This window comes from Zonotrichia leucophrys, chromosome 4, assembly GCF_028769735.1.
Source record: "Zonotrichia leucophrys gambelii isolate GWCS_2022_RI chromosome 4, RI_Zleu_2.0, whole genome shotgun sequence".
NCBI classification, from domain to species: Eukaryota; Metazoa; Chordata; class Aves; order Passeriformes; family Passerellidae; genus Zonotrichia; species Zonotrichia leucophrys.
The window spans coordinates 41,885,425-41,903,308 of record NC_088173.1 but is presented as its reverse complement, the minus strand read 5'-3'; the positions used below and the strand labels follow the sequence as shown (position 1 = coordinate 41,903,308).

The window sequence follows — 17,884 nt, the reverse complement described above, 5'->3', positions numbered from 1 at the left end:
GGTTCAGCTAATGCAGCAAAGAGTGAAAAAAGTCAAGAGCTATCATGCTTTGAGTTATTAAAAATGTTTTCAGTTAATATATTATTGGCCTAACAACAGAGAGCTGTTCCATTTCTGTTTAGTCATTATCATTCTGCACAAGAAGCACCAACTCTGTGACTACTATAACCTCTAAAAAATTTGCTTGCTTTTTGTCTTCCAAATAATCTCTACACTTTTGCAATTATGAGGTGACTTTACCTTCACAGAGAAAGATACACAAGGAAAGAGACAGAAGGAATTCCCTAGGCAATTTTTCATTAAGTGCTCTACAGTCTGGGCTAAACGTTAGAAAAGATCAACCACAAAAAGTGACAGTAAAAAAAGTTGAAAAGTTCTCTAACAGAGCAGCTGCAAACCACAAAAAGCTGCAAGCAAATACACAAGAGAAAGGGAGACTTGAGAGACTGTTGTATCCACTCAAAGCCGTCTCACCTTGTCTGCAAAATAAGGGAGATTTTCATGTCAGCAGGCACAGAGGGCACAAAAGACAATCATAATTTGGTATTTTACATATGTATTTTTACATTCCAGTACCACTGAACTCAGGTTGCTGTCCATGATCACTCCAGAACTGAGGTCCACCCCACTGGAAAAAGAGCACTAATCACTTAATAGTCATCATCAGTTTGTCTTTGACGCAAATTCTTTTCTTTGCAGAGTTTAAACTCAGGGTAAAACTCCATTTCAATTTTATTCCTGGCCAACACCACTTCTGCAAATACAAGTTTACTATACATTTTTTACTTCAAGCTTTCATTTTGCAAACATTCCATGAATAACAGTTCCTTGAAAGAAGACACAACAAAAAAAAAAGGTTTTGCACATATACAAAAATTCATAAAAATGAACACCAGTAACATATTATCCAGGCCAAGAGCATCCACAAAACTATTTTAACAATTGCTGACTCTAGTCCTGACTCTTTTTGCCCAAAAAGAAAGGTTATTCAGGCTGCTCTTAAACCCTTCATGATATCTTCAGTGTGCCCCACATAACGATTTAATTACGATGCAAGGGTGAAATTCCCTAGAACAGCTTGAGTTCACATAGAGAGCAAACATTTTAAATAGTCTAATTTCAACATAACTGTGAGTGATTATTTAGAGAACTTGAAAACTTTTTAGATCACGAGCTAGGTACCAACAACAGTTTGCAGACACCTTACTGTCCATACACAGCACAGAATGTTGGAGGAGTTCACGTCAAACCAGTCACTACCAGCTGTAAGAAGCCTCCAAACTCTTTCTGGAAAGTTACATGACAAATTCCAAGCACAGAGATTTTGGAATCAGCCTCAAGTTTAACAAATCCAACCCCCCTGTCCAAGCGGGGTCAACCACAGCAGGCTGCATCCACTTGGGTGTTACAACACCCAAGGACAAAGACTTCAGAACCTCCTCCAAGCACTGCACCAGTGGCTGACCACCCTCACAGTAAAAAAAATCCCAACTATCCCTGTCCAGCAATTCCAAATAAAAATTATTTTTCATTCATGCCTAGGAAAAAAATCCCAGGACTGTGAGGCCCAATTAGGCAGCAGCAGAGAAAACGAAGATGTCAGGCACTGAAGCACACAAGCAGGGATACCTAAAATGGCTCTTCAGCAAACTTAGTGGTACACACAATTTCTTTTCTAAGTAGATATAAAATTTAATACTTTAATGCTACTACACTTTGCATTTTGATGAAAAAAGCACTGTTTCTAGAAGAAACAGTGTAGTTTTAAAAGATTTATGAAGGTGCAGAGAAGACCAAGGTCCATTGCTGAAAACATGCAAACACTGCATACCTTTTAAGCTTCCCTGACAACAGCACAGTTAAGGAGTTAGGACAAAAATAATCTCTTGCATTCTGAAGAGTTAAAATGTCAGCTTCCTGAGAGGCACAGAAAGGGTAGTAGGCAGCAGCAGGGCCAGGACTGCCATCCAAATCACAGTTGTGATGGGTAAGGAAGTCTTGCAGATCTCTCCCTAACAAAGGAACACCTCATCCTTGTTTGTCTCTCTGAGTACAAATATCTCAATAAGGACCAATACAATATTCTCAATAAGGATCTAATAAATGATGCACACACATTTGTGTATGCACAAACAGCAAGTCAAATCTCCTGCTGAGATCTACCACACCCACGTGGGAGTCATCCTAGGGAATTTCTGAAGAGCCTCATTTGAGAAAATCAGGTTCAAATATTGAACTGGAGAGAGCAATAGACTGGCACAGCAAATAGGAGAAAGTATGCACAATAGGAGGTATATTTTTGGGAAAAAGCAGGAAGAGAAAAATAATGATGAAAAAACAGCAGCAGCATGTGCCAAAAATAACTTCTCTCTCATGCAATGATCTTTAATCCTACTTTCCTATGAACTAGTTTAAAAATACTCATGTATTTAAAAATACAAGTTTTCCATTTCATCAGAATAACTGAAAAATTAATGTCACATTCCCCAGAATGCCTTATAATTCAGAAGTCAAGCACAATGCTTGTGAAAATACTAAAGGACAAATTAAGGTATCCAGTGGTTCTTCTTTGGTGTTTTTTTAATACCTAAGTGAGAAAAAAATTGAGAAATCTCAATTCTGAGAGAATTGCATTAAATCTCTACCTATATCTATAAATTCTTTAGTAATTTTGGAGCCCTTTTCCATATATAGCTTTCAATCAGCCTTACAAATTACCATTATATCACTGATAGCTATGAAAGTTTTACATCAGAAACCAGAAATAGTTCAGGCAAAGCAGCATGGAATGAGGTGGATGAACCCATGCTAAGACTGAGCTCTTGTCATTAATCTGTTTCTAGCACTCTGCCTCACTGGGATACTGAACTGGAGCCCCTCTCCACAGAAAACATAACTATTTTCAGCACAGACACAGCCATGCCTCTGAAAGTTTGGAAAAAAAGGAATTTTGCAAGCATGAGACAGCAATTGCAAAGTCTATAAGAAAAACATGCCATAGACACCAAAGCAGCATTTTCAATATCAAGAAAAATACCTGATTTTACTAAGAAGTCTACCAATTTTATTTATTGAAGGTTTGAAAAAGCAATGTCCTACCTAGTCTCATCCTTCTTTTTTTTCCATGGACTTATAAATGCAGCAGTTTTGTAACTGACAAGATTTCAGCATTTGTACATTTCTGACAGAATTTAATCCTATTATCTGCTGCATCACTCAAGAGCTAAGATGATAAACCCCTGTCTCTCAGAATGGCTAAATTCCAAAAAACCCTTTCAACTGTTAAACAGCTTTTAAAATTCAGGCATGTACAAATTCCTCTCTAAACAGATTAGCCACAGCTATTCAAAATTTATCTCTAGATAAGTGTTTATATCAAAACATGTGAAAGTCATTGTGAGAATCTTTAGGCTATGAGATTTATAAGCTTCCCTTACTCACAGCCCTTATTTATACATATTTATCTTTACAAGGTCATCAACCACTTTCTCCCAGTAGTTCAAATACAATTTTTTTTTTTTTCACAAAAGCTTCTGGAAACAGAAAATACTCCAATTTCATGGAGCAGAATGGAAGAAAATTGCCTGAAACTCAGTTTGCACCTGGGTTTAATACTGATACTCAAAACACCCTCAAGTTTCTTACTACTTGCATCAGCACATCAGCAGATTCCTGTAAATCCATCACACTGGAATATACTCAGACAGTAATGATTTGCTCCCTCATGCTGGCTCATCCTCTGCTCTGACCCTGCATTTAACGAGCCCACCATGGGGACTAACTGCTACACAGCACCTTGTAATGTGGAATTTTAATCTCTAACACCTACACAGAAATTGAATTTACACAAGTCAAAGCTGGTTAATAAAAATCATTAAGTATCAATGGATGCTGACAAGTTGGAAATACTTCTGCGACTACTTCTATTAGGAATTGCTGCTTACTGACTCAGAAACAAAGTAGATAACAAAAATGAGTAATGCTACACAAGATGTAATGGGTTTTCAGCAACAAAAAAATTCATATTTATGGACTACACAGAATAGCTATATATACACATATAACTCTCTATACAGATAATTTCATTAAGAACTCTAACTGTAAAGTATATATTATTATAAACAGAATTTTCAGTTTCTCTTAATATGCAAAAAGCACAGACAGCACTAACTGCTCACATATCTTCCCAAGTTTCATGTTTGGAATTTTTGAGTCCTTGCATAGTAAGCCCTACAATTAGTATAGATTAATATTTAAGGACTGTGACAGCATCCTGCTTCTCCAGCTGCAGTGCAAATGAAGACGATCCCTTCCCTAAAAGGGGCTGAAGGATAGATTTGTAGAATTACAGTGCCTACAGGTACAAATTTAAAAATTTCCTAAAATTTAAAAAGTTACTAAGAAGAAAGTGCATGTAAGGCATCTTAATGCTGCAAAAGTCTCAAAGCAGCCAGAAGTCAAACCAGTAGCTCCCAGAGGAAAACAAGAGCATTCTTTCCAATCATGTGGTAGCTTTTCTACATCCTGAATCTTTTCTGATGAATTTAAATTGCCTTTTCTTTACTATTTGTTATTGTGATGTAAAGTACCTAAGATACATCAGTAAAACTAAGAGGGGGAAAAAACAAACCTGACTAGCTGGTTTGGCGAAGATGGAATTTGTGCGGGACCAGAACAAACTGAAGCAAAATTCAGGAAACTGTTACAACAAAAGAGCAAAATGAACAAATAAAATTTAAAACTCACAAACCCAGCCTTTATTTTATATTATTGCTGCTATTGTTTCTAACATGGCAAACACAACTTTTTTTGAGGGAGAAATATCCCTGAGCAATATGTGACACCGAGTTTGATTCACAGGGAGATGATCACTTTTTAGATTTACTCAAAAGTGCGATGATGACTTTTTTTACAATTTTATTTGGCTAACACAACAAAGCATCATTTATTCACCAACTCATAACTTGATGAAGCAGAAGGATAACCAAATGGGCAAATTCTACTGGGATCAAGACTGGCTTCAAGTTTGTGGTAAGGATAAAACCAGTATTTCTGCTTATCATTCTTCCAGGAACAGCTGCTGCTGAAAAAGCTCCAGATTATGTTTCAGAATTGGAAAAATCATTTAGTCATGCTCCTTGAGCAGCATCAATATGCCATTTATTTTCAGTAGGCAGAGTTAAATCTGCTTCAAGACCTTTTCCAAAGGGATGGCATCACAATATCACTTGGGGAAAAATACGATCATGGAGAACAAAAACTTCAGCATTTACAGGTAGACTGCTTTTGTATCAATTTGGTGAAAAGAATAAACAAATCACCTAGAAATTTTTAATTTTAATTCTTTCAAATACTTGCTCAAGTTTTCTGTGATTTGTGCACTATTTAGTGAGATTTTGTAAAAACATAGTCATAAGATTTACATTACTCTACACTTTGAAAAGTACCTGGAGGTCATTCAACAATAGAACAGTCCATCAAAATTCATGGATCTAATATATTTGCAAAAAAAAAAAAAAAAAGGCACGTTTGAAAATGTCAGACAGGTGCTGTCATAAAAATTACCACCTGAATATGCTACAATATGTGCAGAGACATTTCTTCTATACAGCTATTTTGGTTACTATTACCATACTACAGCCATCATATCCCTTGCACTCTCTTCGCAAATCCAAGCAATTAGACAAACGCAAAACCACTAAAATTGTGTTGGTTACTGAGAGAGTAACTAACAAACTTATTTTCTCTTTTCCTCTTATTTATTTCTCCCTATTAACACCATGTTCATTACCTAGTTTGTGTTTGAGCACTTGACCACTAACTATGTATTCTATCCTGTTCCCTCATTTTCCTAATTGTTGCAATTTTCTTGTGCTGCTTTGCCAGTTCACTACCAAATACCCTTATAAAAGTACAAGCTCTTGAAAACCTCACAATAGTGTTCAAAATGCACAATGTAATTTATCTCCCTTAACTATAACCTTGTACATCAGCTGGGCTCACATACTACACATTGATGTAGCACAGCCACTTTGAAGTCAGGAATCCACAACATATTTATTTAGATCTGGGACTCAAGGGCTGGGATATTTTGGAGAAGCAACCAAGAAGAGCAGCTTCAAAATAAACATATATGTAAGATCTAAAACCTCACACTTCAAAGTCATGGGAAAGATTTTTATCAGTTTCACTGGTTTGTTATTCAGGCCCAGTATTGGGGTTCATTCCTTTTGCCCTGCTCCTCCTCTCTACTCATCACCCTGCACAGGCTGTCACATTCTCCCTTCCCAATGCTTCATGGAACTGCATACAGAACACAGGTTTATTCTTTGCTTTAACCTCAGGGAAAAAGAAAAAAGATAGCACTTTATTGCACTTTCAAATAAAATAAGAGAAGGCAATATTTAGACATTATATGAAAGGAATGCTTTCCAGAGTATTATGGACATAGGATGTTGCAAGGTAACTACCATAACAAAATACAAAACTCTAGGAAGAATTTTAGTATCATTATTTCAAGCTTCAGTTATCAGAACTTCCAACACTGAACAGCAGCACTTTGTTATAATGTCCCCAAATAAAACTCATGTATTTGGCAGCACTCAAACATAATTTAAAAGCTATATGTTGTTTTAGTTACTGGAGTTCCACTTCTGAATGTTATTCATTGACCAACATGTGACAAGAGACTTAAACTACAATTATGAGATGTTACAATTTTTTTAAATGTATTTCAACACATTTGTATATCAAATGATAGAAGCAAATGCCTATTTGCATATATATGTGTAAGTATGCTACTTAACTAATACAATAATATTGATTACATAACAAATACGAATATGAACAATATGACAGTGCTGGTGACCAGGGCTGCTGGAGCTGGAAAGTGTTGGCATGGGAACGCTGATATTGCAGTCAGAAGGATAACTGCTAAGAATTTCATTGACTGTTCAGTCACTGAAGGTGGATTCCCCTAATGCAAATGTGTTATGCTTAAATATTTAGTACTGTTTAAGATTCAAGACACTAAGAATCACCGTTATACAACTGCCTGTGTTGCCAAATATTCCTGACTTAGGACTCTGGACAGGACTATCAGCCAAAATCAAGAGGTTTATGCTGCTACTCCTAATTGTTACCTGAGCAGCAGCAGGATCCAGTGTATAAAATCACAACTCAATCAATATTGCTGCAGAACAAACTACAGAACATAAATGCCAACTAGGAACAGCCCAATGCAAAACACAAACACTGACCCTGAGTGAACAGAGATCCATCCCGCACAAGCCCAAACAACTCTTTACTTTGTTTTTACACTTCTGCCTGCTGGGGCACATTTATCACTGAAAGCAACTTTTCCTGAAGCACTGCTCATCTAATTTGCAGTCAGTGCCTGTAGCACCTTCCTCCCTCCCCTACCCTACACCTGAGTCATTCTGAGAGTTTGTTATTGCTGGAATGCTGCAATTACTGGCTCTGCAGTCACATCACCTATAAAATGTAAATAGAAATGCACAGAAAAGTTAAACCTGCTCTTAACGATTAAATAACATGGTGATTTCCCACCAACAGAGAACGAGGCCTTTGTTCCATGCAACATTTAATAATTTCTGCAGAAATAGTCTATACAGAAAAAACCCCATAACCTACTCGACAAAATTTTTTGCAATGCCATAACTACCTAATTTTTAAAAGACATAGAGATAAAAAATACACAGATAAAATGTAAGGTATTCTAAAAATAGCTGTATCAAATAGAACTGTGTCTGCCTCAAAGGGCACAGTTTTAAGGTGTCAGCTTTTCAATCAGTGTAGCTGCAGCAAAACACAAGCTGAGTGCAACCCAGTTCCAAGGACAAGGCCAGGAAAGAAGCCCCCAAAATGCAAGGAGCAAAAACAGAACCACAGGAGCCACATCACTCATGTTTGCTGCGTTTGGAGTTTCTGAAGGACAGTTGTTTGTATACTATTTCAATTCTCCAAATAGAGCAGTCTAATTGATACTTATATAATATTCTGCTCACAGTTATCTGTATTTCCCTCTCCCTCTTGCACTTAAATGTTTTTTGCAACAGATGCTATAAAAGTTTTTATACCAGAGTGAATTTTAACAGATACTGAATAACACTGAGTAAAAGTCTCTTAGTGTACTGCTACCCAACATCAGATATATATTCACAGGTCATATGGATGTAAATGTTGTAACAAATTTGACAAGTTTTAGTTCAAGTTTAGAATTTGAAAAGTCACTATTTGTGACTGTGTTCTTTTCCCATACACAGGAGCAGGGAGTAATCACAGGATCATTTCAGTTGGCAAAGACCCGAGGCGAGTGGAGCCACTAACCAATGTTCTTATTTCCCACACAGAATTTCTGTGTTCAGTGATTCTACAGCAAATAATTATTTCACTTACTATTTCAAAGGCTTCAAAGCTTTTGCACTGAAAGAATAGCGAAAAGTAGCCAAGCTTGCTTTGCACATTTTGAGCTGACATATTGTGCTCCTTGGTCTTGTACTACAAATATACCATTATTCAATTAGATTGCTTGACTTACTGAGCAATCTCAATTATTTTGTACTTCTAAATGGAAGGGGAAGCTTGAGCTGATAGAATCCATCCCAAAACAATTCTGCTACATGCTATAACAATATATAATTCTCATATACCAATTTTAAAGTACACTAAGTATTACTAAGTATAAAATGGCAAAGTTAGGTAAATATTTATATTGCCTCCACACTACCAAATAACATCACATTTAGATTAAAGTTTGTTCTAAAGCAACAGTCCTTTTATCTGGATATTGTTTCAAAAACTTCAAATTAAATGTCTTTTTCCAACTAAGTAGTATTTCAAAAGCTACATTCACAAAGCTATTGGGCAGATTTTCACCCTGGTGGAGCAGCATAGCCCTCGAGAATTCAATAACCTTTAGCCATTCCAACCAATTAAGAATCTAAAATCAGTGTTTCAAAAGGCACACACAGGCACTTCTCCCATCTAGACCTTCAATTTTTTAAAAAGGTCACATGCTACACTGTATAGCACTATATACATAAAAACTTTTCACACACAGGCCATTATAGTTTCAAAAATTCAAAATTGTATCTTACCAAGACTGAACTCCAGCTTTGGCTCATTTGCAATTCTCTGAATACCTTAAAAGGTCAAGAAAAAAAATATTAGAGATAAAAGGCAAGACATGGAAATCAAATTAATACACAGCAAAACTTTGACATGCCTATAACTACTGCCATTGCCACTGAAGTAACATTCTATGTTAGAAACTCATGGTCAAAGCAAACTTGGATGAAATACCTGCCTGAAAAAAGGCTACTTTTGAAGAAGACTTCCTTCTTAATGGAAACTTTCTGCTGCTGGGAAAGGAAACTAGGGTAAAAAACCAGGTTTTCATGGCTGTGTTACTCGTAAGATTTCCAGTCACAGTGGCTGACTATATATGAGTTGGGAAAATATTAAGTCTTATAAGTAATTTTTAAGTAGGTATGTCATCACATTAAATCAAACTCCATGTTTAGTGAAAGTAGGTAGATCAGGTTAATAGAGTAAAATATAAACACATTATTGATCCACAAATTGTATAGCAATGAGCCCAACTTCTTTTGTTGGAGAATAAACACATTAATTCCTCTTCTTACAAAACTGGGACAGGAACAGTTTAATCCATTGTGGAATTATGTTCTATTGCAAAGGGCAATATTTTCTTATGCTAAAATAAAGGAGTGAATCACAGAGATGCAACAACAGAAAAGTAGGAAGCAAGGAGGGATAGGTGAATAACACTTTGGTGTTTACCTGACACACAAACTAATTGGATCACAACTAGTTTCAATGAACTTGTACAAGTTAAACTCTCTTTTTGACATTTTGTATTCTCTAGTAAGCACTATTATTCATTATTGGTCAGTATTGAAGCAATTGGTCTGATGGGAAAGATTATAGTTGGTATATGAACTCAAGTAAGATTTTTGTTTAAAAAAAATTGTAAAACCTACAAACAAAAAAAAATCACCCCAAAACTATAGCTATGTCTGCTCCATAAACACATTATGCTGCTAAGTCTAGATTCACACTGTTCTCATTAGTGCAGCTATTCATTCACATCTGTGTGAGGAAAATTACAGCTGCAGAGCTTAGATAGGTCAAAAAGAAAACAAAAAGAGGATTTCTTTTTGTTTGTTGGTTTTCTTGTTTTTAATGGAGCTTTAATAAATTTGAGTTGAACTCTGCCATATTGGCCTGAAACACCTTCATGAATGCTGGCTATAGCATTAAGTGACTGGGCAACTGAAATACAGCCTTCTGACTGCAGTGCACCACCAAATACAACTCAGCAGGTACTTGCATTCAAATCCCCAGACTGCTTTTACATCACATAGAACAGACCTGTGATAGTAGTTCAAGTATCACTAAAGATTTGTACATTCATCAACATTATCAGACTATATTTTAAACAGTAATCCATGTAGGACATAAAAGAGGAAAAAAATGCTTTTATTCTTATTAGAAGAAAATAGGTAAGAGAGAACAACTCAGAAACACAGAAATCCCACATTTGTTCCCTTGAAGGTTATGTGCATAAACCAAAACATATTGGGGAAAAAATGGAAAGACAATTTTCATCAGTTTATTTCCTCTAAACTGCACTCTGACAGGCAAGAAGTTGAACAGCATTTTGTACCCTGCTTGTGACACTATCTGAACTGCCACAGAGACTGGGTCACTTTTATGGTACCATTCCATAAAATACATGCACTTACTGGTAAACTGGGGCTCTCCTAGACTGTCTAACTGGGATGAAGGGAAAAACTGTCGTGCTTCATCTGATGGTCTCTCCTCTTTGATTTCCATGACCAGCCTCCGGAGCTGCTGAATTTTATCCTGCCAATCTTCCGAGTTCACCTCTCCCAGTGCCACAGCACAAGATTCACAGCCCGGCTTTGAGGCAGCTTCGAGGCAAAGGTCCGGTTCTGCACTTAGAAAGCACGAAAGCAGCTCTTAGGGACTGTGCCTGGAAAGGGGGTGATGGAAATACTGATTTCACAAACAATCAAAACCACTACATACACACGTGTATTCATGGTCACAGAACCATGCAGCCCCATCTACCTCTGGGGTCAAATCCCAGCTCCTTCAGAACTGGTGCAGTGCTAAGCATATCCACAGAGTAGTTCCAGGATTGGTTAACTGATGGTTAAATTAGGTGGCAAAATCAACCCAAAATGGGAAATCCTTTTCCAGCACAGATTCTGCAGCCTACCAGGCAGCTCTCTGAGCAGCTAATTTGACTAAGAATTTGATTTAGGGCAGCAGACACAGTTCTCTCAGAGAGTGGGATTCACCAGAATTAATGTGTCCATCATCTCTTCTATTAAAGATCTCCATTATGCTCAGCCTCTCATTCATCCTTGCCAGAATACAATCAGGAACACATGCAGATAATTTAGCATGACATAACTCCCCTGTGAAGACTCAACAGGTTATATGTGGGAGCTTCAGACCTCACCATTATCCATGTGTCATTTGCTGTTCTGCCTCAAGTCTAATTGTTTAATGATCAAACTTTCTGAGAACAAAAGAAGAAGGGGGGGGGAAGACACTGAAGCTCCCAAGGAATCCAGGTAAGCAGCAAGGGCTGCTCATTTGATTAAGATTAGAGCAGGAAGAAAAAACACCTTGGAGACATTTAAAATTCTGTAGAATAGATAGCTTCACAGAGCCACAAATTCAATGTGGCATTTAGGGCTACACACACCGAGACGAGCAAACTGAGAAAGAAAGAAAATAAATTTTTTTTTTAACAAGTTACTAACTAATTTAGAAACAAAAAAATCTATAAAACACCTGTGCTATTGTATTAACAAGGATTGAGGTATTTCATTGGGCCTGAAAATCATTCTGAGCTAAATCAGCCATATATCATACCACTGGAAAAAACAGAACACTGAAAGGTTTTCATACTTAGCTTGAAAATACAAACAACATAGAAAAGTTATTTTCCATACAATGTGAACTTAAATTTATTTTACTACCTTGAGTATCTAACCTTGGGCACTTGCACACATGTTATTCTAAACCTCTTTGCACTTCATAAACTGAGCATCTGCCAGTTACAATAACCTCTGTTTTTATGGTTATGGAGGGGATAAAAGATGAAACCTCAAGTCTGGAAGGCTCTAAAAACTGTGTACAAATCCCTGTGGAGGTCAGACAAGCTTTTTGTCTGGGATGGATCTAAGGAAATACAACTGTGTGGCTGCAGATGCTGCTGAAAATGCTGGGTAACATTACATGTACCAGCTGGACCATAGATCTTATGAGGAAAGACTGGAAAGATAAACTGGAAACATCTGCTTCAGGGGCAGATAAAAAGCTAAAAAGGATTCAAACGCTTGCCTTTAACCCTGACTCAGAAAAAACACATATTCAATTCTTGAGAGAAGAATATCCAAAATCTTAGAGATGTTTAGATGTTCATTAGAGCCTGTTTTCAGACAAGATCTTTGCTTGAGCGACCAAACCTCACCAAGATGAGCTCTGCTGTTTGACCAAGCTGACTGAAGAGACAGGAGAGTCAGCTGTAAGCTCTCCTGGGATCTGGTACTCCATGTGAGCCACGCTTTCATGAATAACCTTCAGAAAGAGCAGTATTTAGGAGAGCTAGTAACTTTTCTGTTGCCCTGATAAGGTCTACATCTGCAGAGTGCTCTACTTCCTCCTGTCATTGACATCAATGAGTCTGAAGTCAGTCATATTTCATAGCATTTTGGAGCTACTAGTGGAAAATTGAAAGGAAAGGTATGTAATAAACCAGCATCAAGATCAAAACTAACTAATGAACTTTATTTAAAAAAAGACAAAACAAGAACCAACCAAACAAAACTTTAAAAACTGAACAACCATAAAAAAAGAAACCACCCAGACACAAAAAAAGCCGCCAAAATGCACACACACAAAAAACAAACCACAAAGTAAACATCTGCTTGTACCATTCAACCTTTAAAAGCACAGACAATTTTAATAAAAAGTTTGGAATCCAAAATTCCTTAGGTGAAAGAAAAGCTGTCAGAGAAACAAGTCAACACTTAACAGCCAAAATACAAATATACTAAGGTGTTCCTTTCTTTTAGCCCATTATCTTTAAATGGAAATAGGAACAGTAATCTTGCCTTGAAATATCCTACCACTAGCTTGATAAAAAACATCTGCTTTAGGAGGAAATCTATGTTTTTCAATTCAGGAAATCATGTTATTTAGATTTACCTCTTAGCTGTAAAAATCAGACTGCCAAGCTCAAAAGGCACACTGAATCATCATTAATATGCATGGAACCAGAAATGGAGAGTGAAATGCAGTAGGAGTGGGCATAATTCTGATCTAGTGCTAGTTTTCAGATGCGGAAATTCATTCTAAACTATACTTCAGAAACCACAGTCTGCTATATTTAGTGCCTTGGAGTACTCTGACAGCTAAGTTTAACTCTGAAAAGCATATGAAAAACCTGGAAAGTACTCATCACTGCAAATGTAAAAAGTTCCATTCTGCAGTAAGAATGAAGGTATCAGTACGAAGATCCACCTTCAGGTACTGGAAGGTTTGTGTACCAAAAGTCATCTTGCCAGAGGAAACACAACATGAAAAACACACACTGGTAAAAGAGTCTGTTGCAATAAAGGAGCACACAGGTTTATTTATGTAAGAAAGATCATAACCTCTATGCTCTTTTCCTTCAAATAGTTGCTGACTATTATTTTAAATCAGCTGTATACAGTAGTCCCTAACAAGCTCAGACATTTAATTCCAAGTTAAAAGAGAAAGTTAAAGAGAAAAAAAATAATATGAATCTTTCTCAAAATGAAACTAATGGACCCACAAATGTAATGAAGGCCTCAAACAAATGGCAGACATATCAGAAGAGTTATATAAATAATTCAATAAAAATTGCTCCTCCATGTTTTATTAAAATATTAACATTTAAATAAGAGATATATTAATCCATAACAATATAAATAATACACCTAAATGCAGTAGTATTTCATAGGTGGACAAAAGCACTTCATACTTTGCTGCTAACAAGTTATTGTAGAACACAAGCACCTATGCCATACTGTTACTGCTGAAAGGAGTTACCACGAGTAGTTTTGAAAAAACCCTTTGGTTTTATATCTTATTCACTTGTTATTAACCTTTTTTTTAAAGAAGATTTTATTGGTTTATTTTACTAAACAGTTAAAGGTGACAGGAAGACTGACTCTCTTTGGCTTGCTATATTTTCCTTCATGAGAGTTTAAGCATAACAAATGTTGAACAAGACAGACGAAATTACTGGGATAATTCAAATTAGTAAAATGTACAAAGCCCATGGTCAATATCCACAATGAAAGCTTTGACTTTTTTAAAGGATCACTATTTTTCCCCCCATGCTAACGTGCAAAGTAAGAGAGTTCTAAAAGGTCAAAGGTTGTCTGTCTCTTTTCACACACAGCAGCAAAAAAGCAATTCTCAGCTCAGCTGCTCACTCAGCAGAGGAAAAGCGTTAAGAATATCAGTGAGTCACTGACACTGTAAAATATAAAGCACCATCACAGCTAACCACCATATGCTGTAACAAAAGTAGAATGAAAGCTTTGATACATAAATTATAACCGCAGGATATTTCTAATACAGACATCAGAGGCTTTTAATTCACAAAGCTGTCTGAATTCTATATGCTGATGCATTTCATGTTCAAATTAGTAGTGATGAAATCATCCCATGGTTACTCATGATGGCATGGTAATCTTTCTTTGCAAGTTACATTTTCAATCAAAGATAAAGAACTTAATTAAAATTTTTATCTTCAGTGATTTTTTTTTTTTAAATTTTGCAATGCTGGAAGAAACTTACATAAGTTACTATTATAAGCTCCATTTAAGTCCCTACAGAGCCTCACTAAGAGAGTATTTGAAATGAATACAGCATGATGCCCCAGGCTGACTACTGCAGTAGAACAGTTTCTTCTCGTACCTGTCACCTTCCACACTGCTTATACCCTTTCGTTAAATGCCACACCTATACTGGAAGCAATGCAAACCACACAAACATTGATATCTCAAGATGCCTGAACAAATACACTGCAGCATTCACTGGAAATTCCAAGGGGGGGCTTTGCAAAGCAGGGGACTGCTTTTGCTGAATGGAAGCAGTTCGTATCTCTGGCTGGACCATCAGTCTGCCTTAAAAAGGCAGGATTCAGAGATCTTCTTGCTCTGTCTAGATCTGCAACAGAAACCTTTGCATATGCCTCACTTATTGCATCTCCAAAATAGGGAATGATCCTGACCTGTCTTTCTAAGCCACCAAAATTAAAACAAAAGTCTCCAAGTTCAAGTGGCTTGCATACTACAAATGGCAAAAGGGAATGCTTGCTGTCTTAGGGGCATTCCAACATACAGGCCCCTTTTTTATTATTTTCCTGATTTGTGAAATTCATCTAATATGATTCAGATGACTGACCATGTAAGAAGATCTCTGTTTTCTTCCTTTGCTCCCTGCCACCCTCCTCGCCAGCCCTACCTGGATGTTCCAGCTCTTACCTCCCTAACTCTCACTAAGGGACCACACACAGTGAAGCAATACAGCCTTGCAGGAATCTCTCTTCCTGAATGACAGAAGAGATTTACAGATCAAGAGAAGCAGAGTTCTACATGCACGAGGCTCTGTGCAACATAGTGGTCACCTTCAGACTGTTCCTGGGGTCAGTTTGAACACCGAGTCACAGAGCTCCTACTGCCCCATTTCAGGGAAGCACAACAGTGACCCAAAGACCACCCTGTCCTGCTAATGGTGAGCAGTTCCCAGGGCACATAAAGCCATCAGCCACATGCAGAGTCAAAGTTCATCTAACAAATCCTTCTCTTTCCTTCCACGGTCCACTTGGAAACCTTCCGAGCACTCGACTAGAAGCCCTGGCAGGATTATCTACTTTGTCTGACTTCTTCTGTACAGCCCACCTGTTTCAGAGCCCACAGTGCCCTGAGGTAATCAGCAGCTCCACAATCACTAGAGGTTGCAGGAACATGTCCTTATTTTTCCCTCCATGCTTACTCCACTGCTCCACATCATGTTCTCTTCCTCAATATCCCCGTCAGTCTCCATTTCTCACTTTTACGGCTCCTAGGATTCAATCCACCAGTCAGAGACACATGGAGACAACAGGACAAAGGCTCTCTCCAATCCCCCTTCATAGTTCCAAATTGAAGCTTGCAAGATGAAGAAAATGTCCTTTTACCACAAGTTAAATCTCACAGCCTCTTTCTTGGAGCTTCTGCCGTGTGCTGTGGCACAACTGTCCTCCATCAGTTCCACAAGAAATTTGACATTGTGAGCAGGTATGTCCTCCTAGCCTGCATTTCATCTGCATCCTTTAAAATCACAGATACATATTCTATAGCTTTATTTGGCTCCCAATAGCCAATGGATCTAATCTTATGACAACCCAACTAGCTTTTCATGGTCAAAACCCCTACTGATAAAAGGCCTCTCTTCCTAGTTCCTGAGTTTGGCTTTTCTACCCCCTTTTGTCTTCTGAATTTCATTCTACCCTACAGTACATGGACTATTATTTCACTTCTTTTAGTATTTTATCCTCATTCTGTACACTGTATATCATCTTCATTTGTCTTCAGTTTTGTTCTAATACCTCATAATAGTATGGCTTTCTATTTCCATCCAACAAATCATCAGCTAGGCTGTCATCTTGCTCTCCAGCATAGGAAAACTGCCAAGCCTGAAATACATTACTCCTCTCCCTGTCTTGTCTTTTCCTCTATCTTGTTTGGTCATGCCCCAGGAATTCATCATCATTTGCTGGCTCTTTTTACCCAGAGTCTCCTGCACTGTCTCCTATGTCCCCCTTTAATATGTTTTTAGAGGATGCACAGAATGGCTCCTACTGAAACACCATCAACCTTCAAAGCTTGGTTTTGGAAGGTACAAGCTTATTTCTTCCTCCACACATATCCACAGGCTCCTTTTTCTCCACAGGCAGCCTGAAGTGTTCAAGCACTGGAACACCAGTGCCAGAAGGGAACTGACATAAGTGTATTAATACTCAAAAGCTGGGAATTCTATGAATGAACTGGACTCACTGAGGGCACAATTAGAAAGCCTCAATTTGAGAGTCCATGGGAAACATTCAGCTCTTATAGTCAAGGAGAACAATACTTCCAAACCCAGAAAGAAATCCCGTTGGATGCAGTGCCTCAACACCAGGTACAAAATATATGACTTTGTTCCCTACAAAAGATAAAGGATTTGAGCTACTCCTCAGAATACCACCCCGATAAAGATAAATTTCACAATGAATATAATTTAAGTCACTGCCTTCTCAAACACGATCAACCACTATGAATCACTTCAGCAGGTGAGGACAAAAGTCAGCGTAATTAACGCAACACTTTCTTAGAAGTGAGCTGGAGATTTTGGCACATAAAAAGATGTTAGGAGCTTCTACTGAATTTAAATGTATCCATCAAGCCCACAAATGCAGCCTAACTTTTTTACCTCTGGTCTTAGACCATCACAGCTAACAGAAAATGGCAAACTGTTCTAAGGACTTCAAAACTCTGCAGAGGTATCAGAAAGAATTCATGTCATAAAAAAAAATTGTAATACAATGGCTAATTCAGCGGCTCCTGCAGAGAAAACTGTCAGCACTTTCTCCAAATAAAATCTTTCCCCTAAATAAGGATTCTGATTTATATGAGATAGCTATGTTTTCTGCTGTTTTCAACAATTTTATGAATGAAGAATTGGTAAGAGGTAAGAAAACCAGAAAACTTGTCATTTAATAGGGAGTTTAGCAATGATTAGTTAT

The 17,884-nt window shown here is 37.4% G+C and overlaps 1 protein-coding gene across 22 annotated transcripts in view; it reads right to left on the bottom strand.

Moving 5' to 3' along the window:
• The window catches only part of INPP4B (inositol polyphosphate-4-phosphatase type II B), a 263,711-nt gene that overhangs the window by 173,329 nt on the left and 72,498 nt on the right, over nt 1-17,884 (bottom strand). For 12 of the 22 annotated variants that reach the window (XM_064711309.1, XM_064711306.1, XM_064711323.1 and 9 more), the window contains 2 exons: nt 10,788-10,997; nt 9,120-9,164 (listed from right to left, as the gene is read on the bottom strand). In XM_064711309.1, coding sequence (XP_064567379.1) covers nt 9,120-9,164; nt 10,788-10,878 — 136 coding nt within the window. In that variant the 5' untranslated portion in view covers nt 10,879-10,997. Of the gene's footprint in view, nt 1-9,119; nt 9,165-10,787; nt 11,039-17,884 lie in introns of all 22 variants that reach the window. The other 10 variants (XM_064711307.1, XM_064711314.1, XM_064711313.1 and 7 more) reach the window with 4 other exon arrangements.